The sequence below is a fragment of the Engystomops pustulosus genome, chromosome 10 (genome assembly GCF_040894005.1).
Source record: "Engystomops pustulosus chromosome 10, aEngPut4.maternal, whole genome shotgun sequence".
Classification (NCBI taxonomy): Eukaryota; Metazoa; Chordata; class Amphibia; order Anura; family Leptodactylidae; genus Engystomops; species Engystomops pustulosus.
Window position 1 is genome coordinate 95,307,539 of NC_092420.1, and position 15,132 is coordinate 95,322,670.

General features: G+C 49.5%; 1 protein-coding gene across 2 annotated transcripts in view; it reads right to left on the reverse strand.

Moving 5' to 3' along the window:
- Positions 1-3,397: 3,397 nt before the first annotated feature.
- Positions 3,398-15,132, reverse strand: part of LOC140105206 (FRAS1-related extracellular matrix protein 1-like) — a 147,063-nt gene continuing 135,328 nt past the window's right edge. For both annotated transcript variants that reach the window (XM_072129162.1, XM_072129163.1), the window contains 5 exons: positions 9,880-10,112; positions 7,036-7,179; positions 6,777-6,892; positions 4,179-4,264; positions 3,398-4,019 (listed from right to left, as the gene is read on the reverse strand). In XM_072129162.1, the coding sequence (XP_071985263.1) occupies positions 3,826-4,019; positions 4,179-4,264; positions 6,777-6,892; positions 7,036-7,179; positions 9,880-10,112 (773 nt within the window). In that variant the 3' untranslated portion in view covers positions 3,398-3,825. The remainder of the gene's footprint in view (positions 4,020-4,178; positions 4,265-6,776; positions 6,893-7,035; positions 7,180-9,879; positions 10,113-15,132) is intronic.

Genomic DNA, 15,132 nt, shown 5'->3' on the forward strand with positions numbered 1-15,132 from the left:
GATGATGGGGGTCCAGTGATGAGGAGTCCAGGGATGATGGGGGTCCAGTGATGAGGAGTCCAGGGATGATGGGGGTCTAGTGATGAGGAGTCCAGGGATGATGGGGGTCTAGTGATGAGGAGTCCAGGGATGATGGGGGTCTAGTGATGAGGAGTCCAGGGATGATGGGGGTCTAGTGATGAGGAGTCCAGGGATGATGGGGGTCTAGTGATGAGGAGTCCAGGGATGATGGGGGTCTAGTGATGAGGAGTCCAGGGATGATGGGGGTCTAGTGATGAGGAGTCCAGGGATGATGGGGGTCTAGTGATGAGGAGTCCAGGGATGATGGGGGTCTAGTGATGAGGAGTCCAGGGATGATGGGGGTCCAGTGATGAGGAGTCCAGGGATGATGGGGGTCCAGTGATGAGGAGTCCAGGGATGATGGGGGTCTAGTGATGAGGAGTCCAGGGATGATGGGGGTCTAGTGATGAGGAGTCCAGGGATGATGGGGGTCTAGTGATGAGGAGTCCAGGGATGATGGGGGTCTAGTGATGAGGAGTCCAGGGATGATGGGGGTCTAGTGATGAGGAGTCCAGGGATGATGGGGGTCTAGTGATGAGGAGTCCAGGGATGATGGGGGTCTAGTGATGAGGAGTCCAGGGATGATGGGGGTCTAGTGATGAGGAGTCCAGGGATGATGGGGGTCTAGTGATGAGGAGTCCAGGGATGATGGGGGTCTAGTGATGAGGAGTCCAGGGATGATGGGGGTCTAGTGATGAGGAGTCCAGGGATGATGGGGGTCTAGTGATGAGGAGTCCAGGGATGATGGGGGTCTAGTGATGAGGAGTCCAGGGATGATGGGGGTCTAGTGATGAGGAGTCCAGGGATGATGGGGGTCTAGTGATGAGGAGTCCAGGGATGATGGGGGTCTAGTGATGAGGAGTCCAGGGATGATGGGGGTCTAGTGATGAGGAGTCCAGGGATGATGGGGGTCTAGTGATGAGGAGTCCCGGGATGATGGGGGTCTAGTGATGAGGAGTCCCGGGATGATGGGGGTCTAGTGATGAGGAGTCCAGGGATGATGGGGGTCTTGTGATGAGGAGTCCAGGGATGATGGGGGTCTAGTGATGAGGAGTCCAGGGATGATGGGGGTCTAGGGATGAGGAGTCCAGGGATGATGGGGGTCTAGTGATGAGGAGTCCAGGGATGATGGGGGGTCTAGCGATGAGGAGTCCAGGGATGATGGGGGTCTAGTGATGAGGAGTCCCGGGATGATGGGGGTCTAGTGATGAGGAGTCCCGGGATGATGGGGGGTCTAGTGATGAGGAGTCCAGGGATGATGGGGGGTCTAGTGATGAGGAGTCCAGGGATGATGGGGGTCTAGTGATGAGGAGTCCAGGGATGATGGGGGGTCTAGTGATGATGAATCCAGGGATGATGGGGGTCTAGTGATGAGGAGTCCAGGGATGATGGGGGTCTAGTGATGAGGAGTCCAGGGATGATGGGGGTCTTGTGATGAGGAGTCCAGGGATGATGGGGGTCTAGTGATGAGGAGTCCAGGGATGATGGGGGTCTAGCGATGAGGAGTCCAGGGATGATGGGGGTCTAGTGATGAGGAGTCCAGGGATGATGGGGGGTCTAGTGATGAGGAGTCCAGGGATGATGGGGGTCTAGTGATGATGAGTCCAGGGATGATGGGGGTCTAGTGATGATGAGTCCAGGGATGATGGGGGTCTAGTGATGAGGAGTCCAGGGATGATGGGGATCTAGTTATGAGGAGTCCAGGGATGATGGGGGTCTAGTGATGAGGAGTCCAGGGATGATGGGGGGTCTAGTGATGAGGAGTCCAGGGATGATGGGGGTCTAGTTATGAGGAGTCCAGGGATGATGGGGGTCTAGTGATGAGGAGTCCAGGGATGATGGGGGTCTAGTGATGAGGAGTCCAGGGATGATGGGGATCTAGTTATGAGGAGTCCAGGGATGATGGGGGTCTAGTGATGAGGAGTCCAGGGATGATGGGGGTCTAGTGATGAGGAGTCCAGGGATGATGGGGGTTTAGTGATGAGGAGTCCAGGGATGATGGGGGTCTAGTGATGAGGAGTCCAGGGATGATGGGGGTCTAGTGATGAGGAGTCCAGGGATGATGGGGGTCCAGTGATGAGGAGTCCAGGGATGATGGGGGTCTAGTGATGAGGAGTCCAGGGATGATGGGGGTCTAGTGATGAGGAGTCCAGGGATGATGGGGGTCTAGTGATGAGGAGTCCATGGATGATGGGAGTCTAGTGATGAGGAGTCCATGGATGATGGGAGTCCAGTGATGATGGGGGTCTAGTGATGAGGAGTCCAGGGATGATGGGGGGTCTAGTGATGAGGAGTCCAGGGATGATGGGGGGTCTAGTGATGAGGAGTCCAGGGATGATGGGGGTCTAGTGATGAGGAGTCCAGGGATGATGGGGGTCTAGTGATGAGGAGTCCAGGGATGATGGGGGTCTAGTGATGAGGAGTCCAGGGATGATGGGGGTCTAGTGATGAGGAGTCCAGGGATGATGGGGGTCTAGTGATGAGGAGTCCAGGGATGATGGGGGTCTAGTGATGAGGAGTCCAGGGATGATGGGGGTCTAGTGATGAGGAGTCCAGGGATGATGGGGGTCTAGTGATGAGGAGTCCAGGGATGATGGGGGGTCTAGTGATGAGGAGTCCAGGGATGATGGGGGTCTAGTGATGAGGAGTCCAGGGATGATGGGGGTCTAGTGATGAGGAGTCCAGGGATGATGGGGGTCTAGTGATGAGGAGTCCAGGGATGATGGGGGTCCAGTGATGACAGAGGGTCTTGTGATTAATAGGATGTCCAGTGAGATAAGGACTAGTGGGGATGGGGGTCTGTCAAGTTTTATGGGGTGTAGGGGTACACAGATAATTAGGGTCCTGTGCTGATAAGGGGGATAGAGATAAATGGGTGTTCAGTGATGATTAGGGGTACAGGGGAGTACAGAGATGATAGGGGGTCTAGTGATGATGGGGGGGTCTAGTGATAGGGGGGTACAGAGATGATAGGGGGGTCTAGTGATAGGGGGTACAGAGATGATAGGGGGGTCTAGTGATAGGGGGTACAGAGATGATAGGGGGGTCTAGTGATGATGGGGGATCTAGTGATAGGGGGTACAGAGATGATAGGGGGGCAGGGATAATAGCCGGTCTAGGGATTCTGTGTGTCCAGTGATAGGGGGAACAGAAATATTTGGGGTCCGGTGATTCTGTGTGACAATCCTGTGCAGGTTTCTGCTTTCAGAAATAATCTTGTTTCCATTCACTGACAGCAATCAGATATTATAATGAGTATTATGTATCTATCCTAATATTTCTCATCCCGTGTTTCCTGCTCTTTTTATGGATCTGGAAATTCAATATCTGCAACAAATAATTAGAAAAAGATGGAATCTCCTGTTTATTAAATGTAGAAGTTACAGAATATCGGAGTCACGGCGGAGCCTGTCCACAGCTGAGCGGCTGTTACAATGTGTGTTTCTGGTAACAATGTAACAATTTATTATTTCTCTGTTTCCAGTTAATTAGAGGTGACGACATCCCCGATGGCCTCCGTGTCACCCAGCTTTCCCGGGATCCCTCCTCTCAGGGCCCATAGCAGCTGCACGGTCCGTACGCCCTCACTTACTGGTGCAGTCATCAGTCAGTTCTGTGTGTCGCCCCAGGGAGGCGCCGCAGAGCAGTTGCATTAGAGGGCGGTTTTATATGCAGAGATGAGATGATACTTTAGGGATGGACCATAAGAGATCCATAAAGGTCCATTCACACCCGGCGGCGCCGATATCCACGCGGTGAAGGGTCCTAAAGGGGGAAGGAACAGATGTAGCGGTGTCTCCGGCCGCAGCCGCTGAGCAGCCATTCCCTTCTCCTCCCGACAAGGACACAATCCTCTGCCGACCCAGGAACAGGAGACTTTGTCTTCTTAAAGTTGCTGAAGGTCCAAGGTTGTTGGTTTGTCCAGCGCCAGCGCGAGGGCTCCCCCTGCAGTCTGAGCCCTGCAATGGCGAGATGTGTGAGAGAGGTTATAGCGCCACCGCTCTACACAGGTCCTGCCTGGAATTGTCTCAGCTCTTTAATGGAGCTGCAATTCCTGGCACAACCTGTGTATTGCTGTGGCGCTGTTTTTCTAAAAACAGCAAAATTATCTTCCTTACCGATCCAAAAAGGCTTCTTGTCAGCGAATTTCCAGAGCCACCGCATGTCTGCTCCTGATTCTACAGCCGTGATGTGACCGCCCTCCCTGCAATACAGAGAGCAGAGGATGAAACGCATCGGTAACATGGAAAAATCCTCTGTGTGACAGATGCAAACCCAGTATATATCCATACGTGGCCCCATAAAGTGAGAGAGGAAAGTGCACATATTGCCCGAATATGACATCACTGTGTGTATTATCCCTGTCCTGTGACATCACTGTGTGTATTATCCCTGTACTGTGACATCACTGTGTGTATTATCCCTGTACTGTGACATTACTGTGTGTATTATCCCTGTACTGTGACATCACTGTGTGTATTATCCCTGTACTGTGACATTACTGTGTGTATTATCCCTGTACTGTGACGTCACTGTGTGTATTATCCCTGTACTGTGACATCACTGTGTGTATTATCCCTGTACTGTGACATTACTGTGTGTATTATCCCTGTACTGTGACGTCACTGTGTGTATTATCCCTGTACTGTGACATCACTGCGTGTATTATCCCTGTACTGTGACATCACTGTGTGTATTATCCCTGTACTGTGACATTACTGTGTGTATTATCCCTGCACTGTGACATCACTGTGTGTATTATCTCTGTACTGTGACATCACTGTGTGTATTACCTCTGTACTGTGACATCACTGTGTGTATTATCCCTGTACTGTGACATCACTGTGTGTATTATCTCTGTACTGTGACATCACTGTGTGTATTATCCCTGTACTATGACATCACTGTGTGTATTATCCCTGTACTGTGACATCACTGTGTGTATTATCTCTGTACTGTGACATCACAGTGTGTATTATCCTGTACTGTGACATCACTGTGTGTATTATCTCTGTACTGTGACATCACTGTGTGTATTATCCCTGTACTGTGACATCACTGTGTGTATTATCCCTGTACTGTGACATCACTGTGTGTATTATCCCTGTACTGTGACATTACTGTGTGTATTATCCCTGTACTGTGACATCACTGTGTGTATTATCCCTGTACTGTGACATCACTGTGTGTATTATCTCTGTACTGTGACATCACTGTGTATTGTCCCTGTACTGTGACATCACTGTGTGTATTACCTCTGTACTGTGACATTACTGTGTGTATTATCTCTGTACTGTGACATCACTGTGTGTATTATCCCTGTACTGTGACATCACTGTGTGTATTACCTCTGTACTGTGACATTACTGTGTGTATTATCTCTGTACTGTGACATCACTGTGTGTATTAGCCCTGTACTGTGACATCACTGTGTGTATTATCCCTGTACTGTCACATCACTGTGTGTATTATCTCTGTACTGTGACATCACTGTGTGTATTATCCCTGTACTGTGACATCACTGTGTGTATTATCCCTGTACTGTGACATCGCTGTGTGTATTATCCCTGTACTGTGACATCACTGCGTGTATTATCCCTGTACTGTGACATCACTGTGTGTATAATCCCCGTAATGTGACATCACTGTGTGTATTATCCCTGTACTGTGACATCACTGCGTGTATTATCCCTGTACTGTGACATCACTGTGTGTATTATCCCTGTACTGTGACATCACTGTGTGTATTATCTCTGTACTGTGACATCACTGTGTATTGTCCCTGTACTGTGACATCACTGTGTGTATTAGCCCTGTACTGTGACATCACTGTGTGTATTATCCCTGTACTGTCACATCACTGTGTGTATTATCTCTGTACTGTGACATCACTGTGTGTATTATCCCTGTACTGTGATATCACTGTGTGTATTATCCCTGTACTGTGACATCACTGTGTGTATTATCCCTGTACTGTGACATCACTGTGTGTATTATCCCTGTACTGTGACATCACTGTGTGTATTATCTCTGTACTGTGACATCAGTGTGTGTATTATCCCTGTACTGTGATATCACTGTGTGTATTATCCCTGTACTGTGACATCACTGTGTGTATTATCCCTGTACTGTGACATCACTGTGTGTATTATCCCTGTACTGTGACATCACTGTGTGTATTATCCCTGTACTGTGACATCACTGTGTGTATTATCCCTGTACTGTGATATCACTGTGTGTATTATCCCTGTACTGTGACATCACTGTGTGTATTATCCCTGTACTGTGACATCACTGTGTGTATTATCCCTGTACTGTGACATCGCTGTGTGTATTATCTCTGTACTGTGACATCACTGTGTGTAATATCTCTGTACTGTGACATCACTGTGTGTATTATCCCTGTACTGTGACATCACTGTGTGTATTATCCCTGTACTGTGACATCACTGTGTGTATTATCCTGTACTGTGACATCACTGTGTGTATTATCCCTGTACTGTGACATCACTGTGTGTATTATCCTGTACTGTGACATCACTGTGTGTATTATCCCTGTACTGTGACATCACTGTGTGTATTATCCCCTGTACTGTGACATCACTGTGTGTATTATCCCTGTACTGTGACATCACTGTGTGTATTATCCCTGTACTGTCACATCACTGTGTGTATTATCCCTGTACTGTCACATCACTGTGTGTATTATATCTCACCTCTGTTGGCAGTGGTGCTCGGCGTCCTCCCAGGTGGTCTTGTGGTTAGTACTGAGGTAGTAGCAGAATTTCTGGTGTTGGCTCCACCCGGCAGGACAAATCTTCGGCTTCTTATTCTGTATTTTGGAGTCGGAGGATTCATTAATCAGACCTTCAGCTCAGAGAAGTATCAGACCTGCAGTCTGTAGCTGAGTGTCAAAATTGCTCCATTCACTGACAGAAAGCAGAGACCTTGAGCACAAATGTCTTGAGCTTTTACCTGTTTTGTAGTATTCTGGGTCTTATGTTCCACTACAGCAGAATCCTGCAGGGGGCGCTCTGAAGCATCTAGAGGCAGGATGGGGGGAGCTCCCACCAACCACACGGCTCCTCTCCTGCTGCTCCGCGGCGTCTTCTCTGGATACTGGAGGAACAATAGGACACAATTCAGACACATTGGGGGTCATTTACTAAGAGCCCGATTCGCGTTTTCCTGACCTGTTACCCGAATATTTCCGTTTTGCGCCGATTTTCCCTGCATTGCCCCGGGATTTTGGGGCACGAGATCGGATTGTGGCGCATCGGGGCCGGCATGCACGCGACGGGAATCGGGGGGCGTGGCCGAACTAAAACCCGACAGATTCGGAAAAACCGCCGCATTTAAAACAAAAAATGTGTCGCGGAGCTTGCACTTACCTTCACTCAGCCCGGCTCGGTGTATTCCAGCGCGTTCCGGGGAACTTCAGCGCAGCAGCACCACCTGGTGGACGGCGGAGGAACTACCTTGGTGAATCCCGTCCGGACCCGAATCCAGCGCAGAGAACGCGCCGCTGGATCGCGAATGGACCGGGTAAGTAAATCTGCCCCAATGTATCATCAAAGGCCATAAGATACATTGTGGGAGGACGCTGAGCAATGTGGGGTACCCCTATAGATAGACAGAGCCCCCCTCTTACCATTAAGAGAAGTCACCTGAACCCCAAATCTTCTCATCTTTTACAATAGCCTCCTAATGAGGCAGAGGAGCCTGGATGCATCTACTACCTCTGCTACCTGTGAACAGAGGCCACGTTTCTACTTCTCTCACTGTACTGAGCCTTTTCAGTCTTCACTGTTGTTCCATCATACTGTTCATGAACCAGGGGGCTCAGGATGAGCATTACTGCAGGGACTCATTAGGTAGCAAATAACTTCACGCTGGATTATTGCGACCCCTCTCCTATTTACATGAAAAGTGGCACCAAATGTGGAGCGGTTGGAAGGCAGCGCCCCTAGTCCCTCAGACAAGAGGGGCTGGGACTGTCCATCCTGGGCACTGTAGATGTAAAGACCGTCTCCTGGGCACTGTAGATGTAAGGACCGTCTCCTGGGCACTGTAGATGAAAGGACCGCCTCCTGGGCACTGTAGATGAAAGGACCGCCTCCTGGGCACTGTAGATGAAAGGACCGCCTCCTGGGCACTGTAGATGAAAGGACCGCCTCCTGGGCACTGCAGGTGAAAGGACCGCCTCCTGGGCACTGCAGGTGAAAGGACCGCCTCCTGGGCACTGCAGGTGAAAGGACCACCTCCTGGGCACTGCAGGTGAAAGGACCGCCTCCTGGGCACTGCAGGTGAAAGGACCGCCTCCTGGGCACTGTAGATGAAAGGACCGCCTCCTGGGCACTGTAGATGAAAGGACCGCCTCCTGGGCACTGCAGGTAAAAGGACCGCCTCCTGGGCACTGGAGATGCAAGGACCACCTCCTGGGCACTGCAGGTGAAAGGACCGCCTCCTGGGCACTGTAGATGAATGGACCGCCTCCTGGGCACTGTAGATGAAAGGACCTCCGCCTGGGCACTGCAGGTGAAAGGACCGCCTCCTGGGCACTGCAGGTGAAAGGGCCGCCTCCTGGGCACTGCAGGTGAAAGGACAAACTCCTGGGCACTGCAGGTGAAAGGACCGCCTCCTGGGCACTGTGGACAAAACGACCGCCTCCTGGGCACTGTAGATGAACGTTCGCCTCCTGGGCACTGTAGATGAAAGGACCGCCTCCTGGGCACCGCAGGTAAAAGGACCACCTCCTGGGCACTGTAGATGCAAGGACCACCTCCTGGGCACTGTAGATGAAAGGACCGCCTCCTGGGCACTGTGGACAAATGGACCACCTCCTGGACACTGCAGGTGAAAGGACCGCCTCCTGGGCACTGCAGGTGAAAGGACGGCCTCCTGGGCACTGTAGACGAAAGGACCTCCTCCTGGGCACTGCAGGTGAAAGGACCGCCTCCTGGGTACTGTGGACAAAATGACCGCCTCCTGGGCACTGTAGATGAAAGGACCGCCTCCTTGGCACTTGCAATCAGGTAGTTGGGATTCTATTGTTGTGGATTCTATCTCCCCTTATCTTGGGTATAAATTACAGATCACTGGGGGTCCCACAGCTCGGACCCCTAGTCATGTGGGGAAGAGGGACCACTTCTATGGTGTTAGAGGCAGGGGTCTGGCCATCCGTCACACATGGGCAATGGCGGACTTTGGGGTCTCCATTTCTGGGGGTCCCAGTGGTTGGGTGGTGCTTTGTGATACAATGATGCAACTACAGCCACAGCCCACAGCCCACGGCCTCCATGCCCAGTTACACCTGCACTGCTCTCCCCATCCTCTAGGCGGCGCTGTTATCACTTGTGAAGGAATTGCTGACTGTCTCCCTTTGGCTCATTATTTTTCTTGCAGTTTACATTAAAAACTGATGCAAATCATCCGCGACGGCCGTAACCGGGGATGGAGGGAAGATCCGACTTGTAAAAGCTTCATCATCCTTAATATTGAATTATTGAGACCTAAATATGCTTTTTACCAAGGCCCCAATAAGGGTCTTAATCTCATCACAAGAGTCGTGTCATCTTCATCAGGCTGCGCTAATTAAATCGCCGGCCCAGGAGCTGCGCTCTTCAGAGGGAATGTCAGCGGCGGCTCAATTTATTTTAACCACTTACCAAACCTGAAGCAGCTTAATTAGATAATTAGATTTGTGCAATAATCCATAGAAGTTTTTCATTTGCTGGGAAGAACACTATCAATTAGGGATGACTTATACCTCCTCATTTCTTCCTACTGTCATTAATGCAGAAACTGAAATTAACGTACGAGAACGCCGCTTGCAGTCCTCCGGCGCTGGGGTCCGGGCGATGCCACCTCGATGCCCGGGTGGGGGGCATGGCTCCTGCGGGCGTTGGGCAGGAGGATCTGGGTGATCTGTGGAGACGCGGATTGTCCGTCTTCGCCTCTTGTGTCGCTTCGTAGCCGGTGGCCTCTGGAGCTTCCGATTATGGCGTGATAGAAGATCTCTCCTGCTGGCGAATCCTGGCCCCGACATTGACCTAAATACATAATGTCAGTGATTTAGGGTGGAATATAATACACATATTTACAGCTAATAGTAGGGGTCTCTCTCTTCAGGACCCTCATTTATTAGAGCACTGATTTCAATAAGATATGTGTAGTACCTCATTTCCCCTGTGGGGGTGCTGTGGAAGAACACAACACTTGTTTTCAGTTCCCCTACAGATTACAGCTGCTCATTGGAGGACCCAGCACATCTGTGCATTGAATAGACAAAATATTGATTGGAATAAGTAATGTGTAATACCTCATTTCCCCTGTGGGGGCGCTGTGACAGAACACTACACTTACAGCTCTCCCAAAGAATAAAGGAGCACTCCTGTCGAATCTAATTCATTGACTAATGATTGGTGCAGGGCCTGAAGGGAGAAGCAGGACTCATTTTTATTGTATTCCAAGACAATTCCTGGAGTCCTGTTCCTCCCATCAGGCCCTGCACAAGGTATAAATAATTCAATGAATCAGCTTTTACTGAACTGTTCCTAGGAGGACTCATCATGTCTGTGCATTACATGTCGACTGCATTGATTTAAATAAGAAATGTGTAATATCTCACTTCCCCTGTGGGGGCGCTGTAGAGATACAGAATACTAGCTCCAAATTCCCCTACAGATTACTCATTGGAGGACCCAGCATGTCTGTGCATTGAATAAACAAACCATTGATTTCAATATGAAATGTGTAATACTGTGTTTGCCCTGTGGGGGAGCTGTAGAATAATAGAACACACATATACATACTCTATCATCTTCCAAAGATGACAGCCGAGTAGTGGAGGACCCAGTATTTCCGTACATTATGTGGAAATACCATTCACTTCTATGAGAAATGTGTAATACCTCTATTCCCCTGTGGGGGAGCTGTAGAAGAATTGAATACTTCTTCCAGCTCTTCCCACAGAAGACATCTGATAACTGGAGGACACAGCAGTGGACACTTTACGATTAGGTTATTCTTTAGGCATCATGGAAAGTGGACAATCCCTTAAAGAGATATCTTTAAGGGATCTTTTCATGGAAGGAATGGTTGTCACATCCTGTCCAGCATGCTTTATATACTGGAAACTAAAGTAATGCTGCAAAATTCTGAGAAATTAGAATTAGAAAACCTCTGAGCAGGACCATGTCTGTCGTATCACATGTGTCCACTAGGTGTCACTCTTCACCCAGATTCTGGACGGTATAAATAATAACGCCACGCAGTGCAATCAAATACGGTAACCCCAGCACATTCACTATATGAAATGAAGAATCGGTGAAAATATCCCACAATCAGGACGTAACTAGTGGGGGTGACCAGGGCTCTGGGAGCCTCTGGGGCCCAAAGAATCTCTTTTCTCTATGAGAGGAGACCAGTTCTGTATATGACGGATTAGAGTCAGGGATATGATACTGATATTGCACAGCAGATTGAAGTTACATCTCACAAATACATGTATTTTCTCAGGGTCACTATGATAACACTTCCTGTCATTACGTTCCGGCTGCTTCATAGGGGCTTCAGGCTTCATAACCACCAATCAGGTCTCTGATTATTCTATTCACTATGTTGGATTTTCATTAGTAGTTAGGAAATCCCACATCCCCAGGACAACAATGATCAGCAATACCTACAGGCAGTGTTGTCATGGGGTCCCTGCAGATTATCCTAACTTATCCTATCATATATATGTCTCCATTTGTATCTTTGATAGATAAAATTACGGCATTTAAGTTTCTCCTAATGAACTCAGTGAATGTCCTCACACTGCTGTGCTCTGTGTTCTATGCGGGTAGAGTAAGGTCTTGCCCCTGGGGCCATGTGTAATCAGACCTTTCTCTACGTTGTTAGTAGCCGCAGGACTGTGATATATGGACTTAAATTCCAGGATTGTAGCTCCTCGAAGTGTCCTCACACTGCTGTGCTCACTGCAGCCAGTGTTATGTTCTGTCCCTGGAGAGATGTGTAATCAGACCTCACACTGCTGTGCTCTGTGCTCTCTGCAGCCAGTGTTATGTATTGTCCCTGGAGAGATGTGTAATCAGACCTCACACTGCTGTGCTCTGTGCTCTCTGCAGCCAGTGTTATGTATTGTCCCTGGAGAGATGTGTAATCAGACCTCACACTGCTGTGCTCTGTGCTCTCTGCCGTCAATGTTATGTATTGTCCCTGGAGAGATGTGTAATCAGACCTCACACTGCTGTGCTCTGTGCTCTCTGCAGCCAGTGTTATGTGCTGTACCTGGAGAGATGTGTAATCAGACCTCACACTGCTGTGCTCTGCGCTCTCTGCTGCCAGTGTTATGTACTGTCCCTGGAGAGATGTGTAATCAGACCTCACACTGCTGTGCTCTGTGCTCTCTGCAACCAGTGTTATGTATTGTCCCTGGAGAGATGTGTAATCAGACCTCACACTGTTGTGCTCTGTGCTCTCTGCAGCCAGTGTTATGTATTGTCCCTGGAGAGATGTGTAATCAGACCTCACACTGCTGTGCTCCGTGCTCTCTGCAGCCAGTGTTATGTATTGTCCCTGGAGAGATGTGTAATCATACCTCACACTGCTGTGCTCCGTGCTCTCTGCAGCCAGTGTTATGTATAGTCCCTGGAGAGATGTGTAATAAGACCTCACACTGCTGTGCTCTGTGCTCTCTGCAGCCAGTGTTAGGTATTGTCCCTGGAGAGATGTGTAATCAGACCTTTCTCTACGTTGTTAGTAGCCGCAGGACTGTGATATATGGACTTAAATTCCAGGATTGTAGCTCCTCGAAGTGTCCTCACACTGCTGTGCTCACTGCAGCCAGTGTTATGTACTGTCCCTGGAGAGATGTGTAATCAGACCTCACACTGCTGTGCTCTGTGCTCTCTGCAGCCAGTGTTATGTATTGTCCCTGGAGAGATGTGTAATCAGACCTCACACTGCTGTGCTCTGTGCTCTCTGCAGCCAGTGTTATGTATTGTCCCTGGAGAGATGTGTAATCAGACCTCACACTGCTGTGCTCTGTGCTCTCTGCCGTCAATGTTATGTATTGTCCCTGGAGAGATGTGTAATCAGACCTCACACTGCTGTGCTCTGTGCTCTCTGCAGCCAGTGTTATGTGCTGTACCTGGAGAGATGTGTAATCAGACCTCACACTGCTGTGCTCTGCGCTCTCTGCTGCCAGTGTTATGTACTGTCCCTGGAGAGATGTGTAATCAGACCTCACACTGCTGTGCTCTGTGCTCTCTGCAACCAGTGTTATGTATTGTCCCTGGAGAGATGTGTAATCAGACCTCACACTGTTGTGCTCTGTGCTCTCTGCAGCCAGTGTTATGTATTGTCCCTGGAGAGATGTGTAATCAGACCTCACACTGCTGTGCTCCGTGCTCTCTGCAGCCAGTGTTATGTATTGTCCCTGGAGAGATGTGTAATCATACCTCACACTGCTGTGCTCCGTGCTCTCTGCAGCCAGTGTTATGTATAGTCCCTGGAGAGATGTGTAATAAGACCTCACACTGCTGTGCTCTGTGCTCTCTGCAGCCAGTGTTAGGTATTGTCCCTGGAGAGATGTGTAATCAGACCTTTCTCTACGTTGTTAGTAGCCGCAGGACTGTGATATATGGACTTAAATTCCAGGATTGTAGCTCCTCGAAGTGTCCTCACACTGCTGTGCTCACTGCAGCCAGTGTTATGTACTGTCCCTGGAGAGATGTGTAATCAGACCTCACACTGCTGTGCTCTGTGCTCTCTGCAGCCAGTGTTATGTATTGTCCCTGGAGAGATGTGTAATCAGACCTCACACTGCTGTGCTCTGTGCTCTCTGCAGCCAGTGTTATGTATTGTCCCTGGAGAGATGTGTAATCAGACCTCACACTGCTGTGCTCTGTGCTCTCTGCCGTCAATGTTATGTATTGTCCCTGGAGAGATGTGTAATCAGACCTCACACTGCTGTGCTCTGTGCTCTCTGCAGCCAGTGTTATGTGCTGTACCTGGAGAGATGTGTAATCAGACCTCACACTGCTGTGCTCTGCGCTCTCTGCTGCCAGTGTTATGTACTGTCCCTGGAGAGATGTGTAATCAGACCTCACACTGCTGTGCTCTGTGCTCTCTGCAACCAGTGTTATGCATTATCCCTGGAGGGATGTGTAATCAGACCTCACACTGCTGTGCTCTGTGTTCTCTGCAGCCAGTGTTATGGCCCTGGAGAGATGTGTAATCAGACCTCACACTGCTGTGCTCTGTGCTCTCTGCAGCCAGTGTTATGTATTGTCCCTGGAGAGATGTGTAATCAGACCTCACACTGTTGTGCTCTGTGCTCTCTGCAGCCAGTGTTATGTATTGTCCCTGGAGAGATGTGTAATCAGACCTCACACTGCTGTGCTCTGTGCTCTCTGCAGCCAGTGTTATGCATTATCCCTGGGGAGATGTGTAATCAGACCTCACACTGCTGTGCTCCGTGGTCTCTGCAGCCAGTGTTATGTATTGTCCCTGGAGAGATGTGTAATCATACCTCACACTGCTGTGCTCCGTGCTCTCTGCAGCCAGTGTTATGTATAGTCCCTGGAGAGATGTGTAATAAGACCTCACACTGCTGTGCTCTGTGCTCTCTGCAGCCAGTGTTAGGTATTGTCCCTGGAGAGATGTGTAATCAGACCTTTGTGCATGTTGTTAGTAGCAGCAGGACTGTGATATATGGATTTGTATTCCAACATTTTAGCTTATTCAAGTGCACTTGGGGAGTGTCCTCACACTGCTGTGCTCTGTGCTCTCTGCATTGAGCTGTTCCACAATTCCTCTCTTTTAGTCTGATTGACAACTGTAGTATTGGACCAGAACCTGCTACAGCTTTTACTCAGTGCTGTATCTGTGGAACAACTCAATGCAGAGAGCTAAGAGCACAGCAGTGTGAGGACAGTTAATACCAGGAGAGAAAAGCCACAGCTATTCAGAGGATGTGACATCTTCTAGATACATGAAGTCATGAATAGGATAATGAAGATTTACAAACTCCAGTCCATGTGTAACCCAAACCATGGCTGTAAC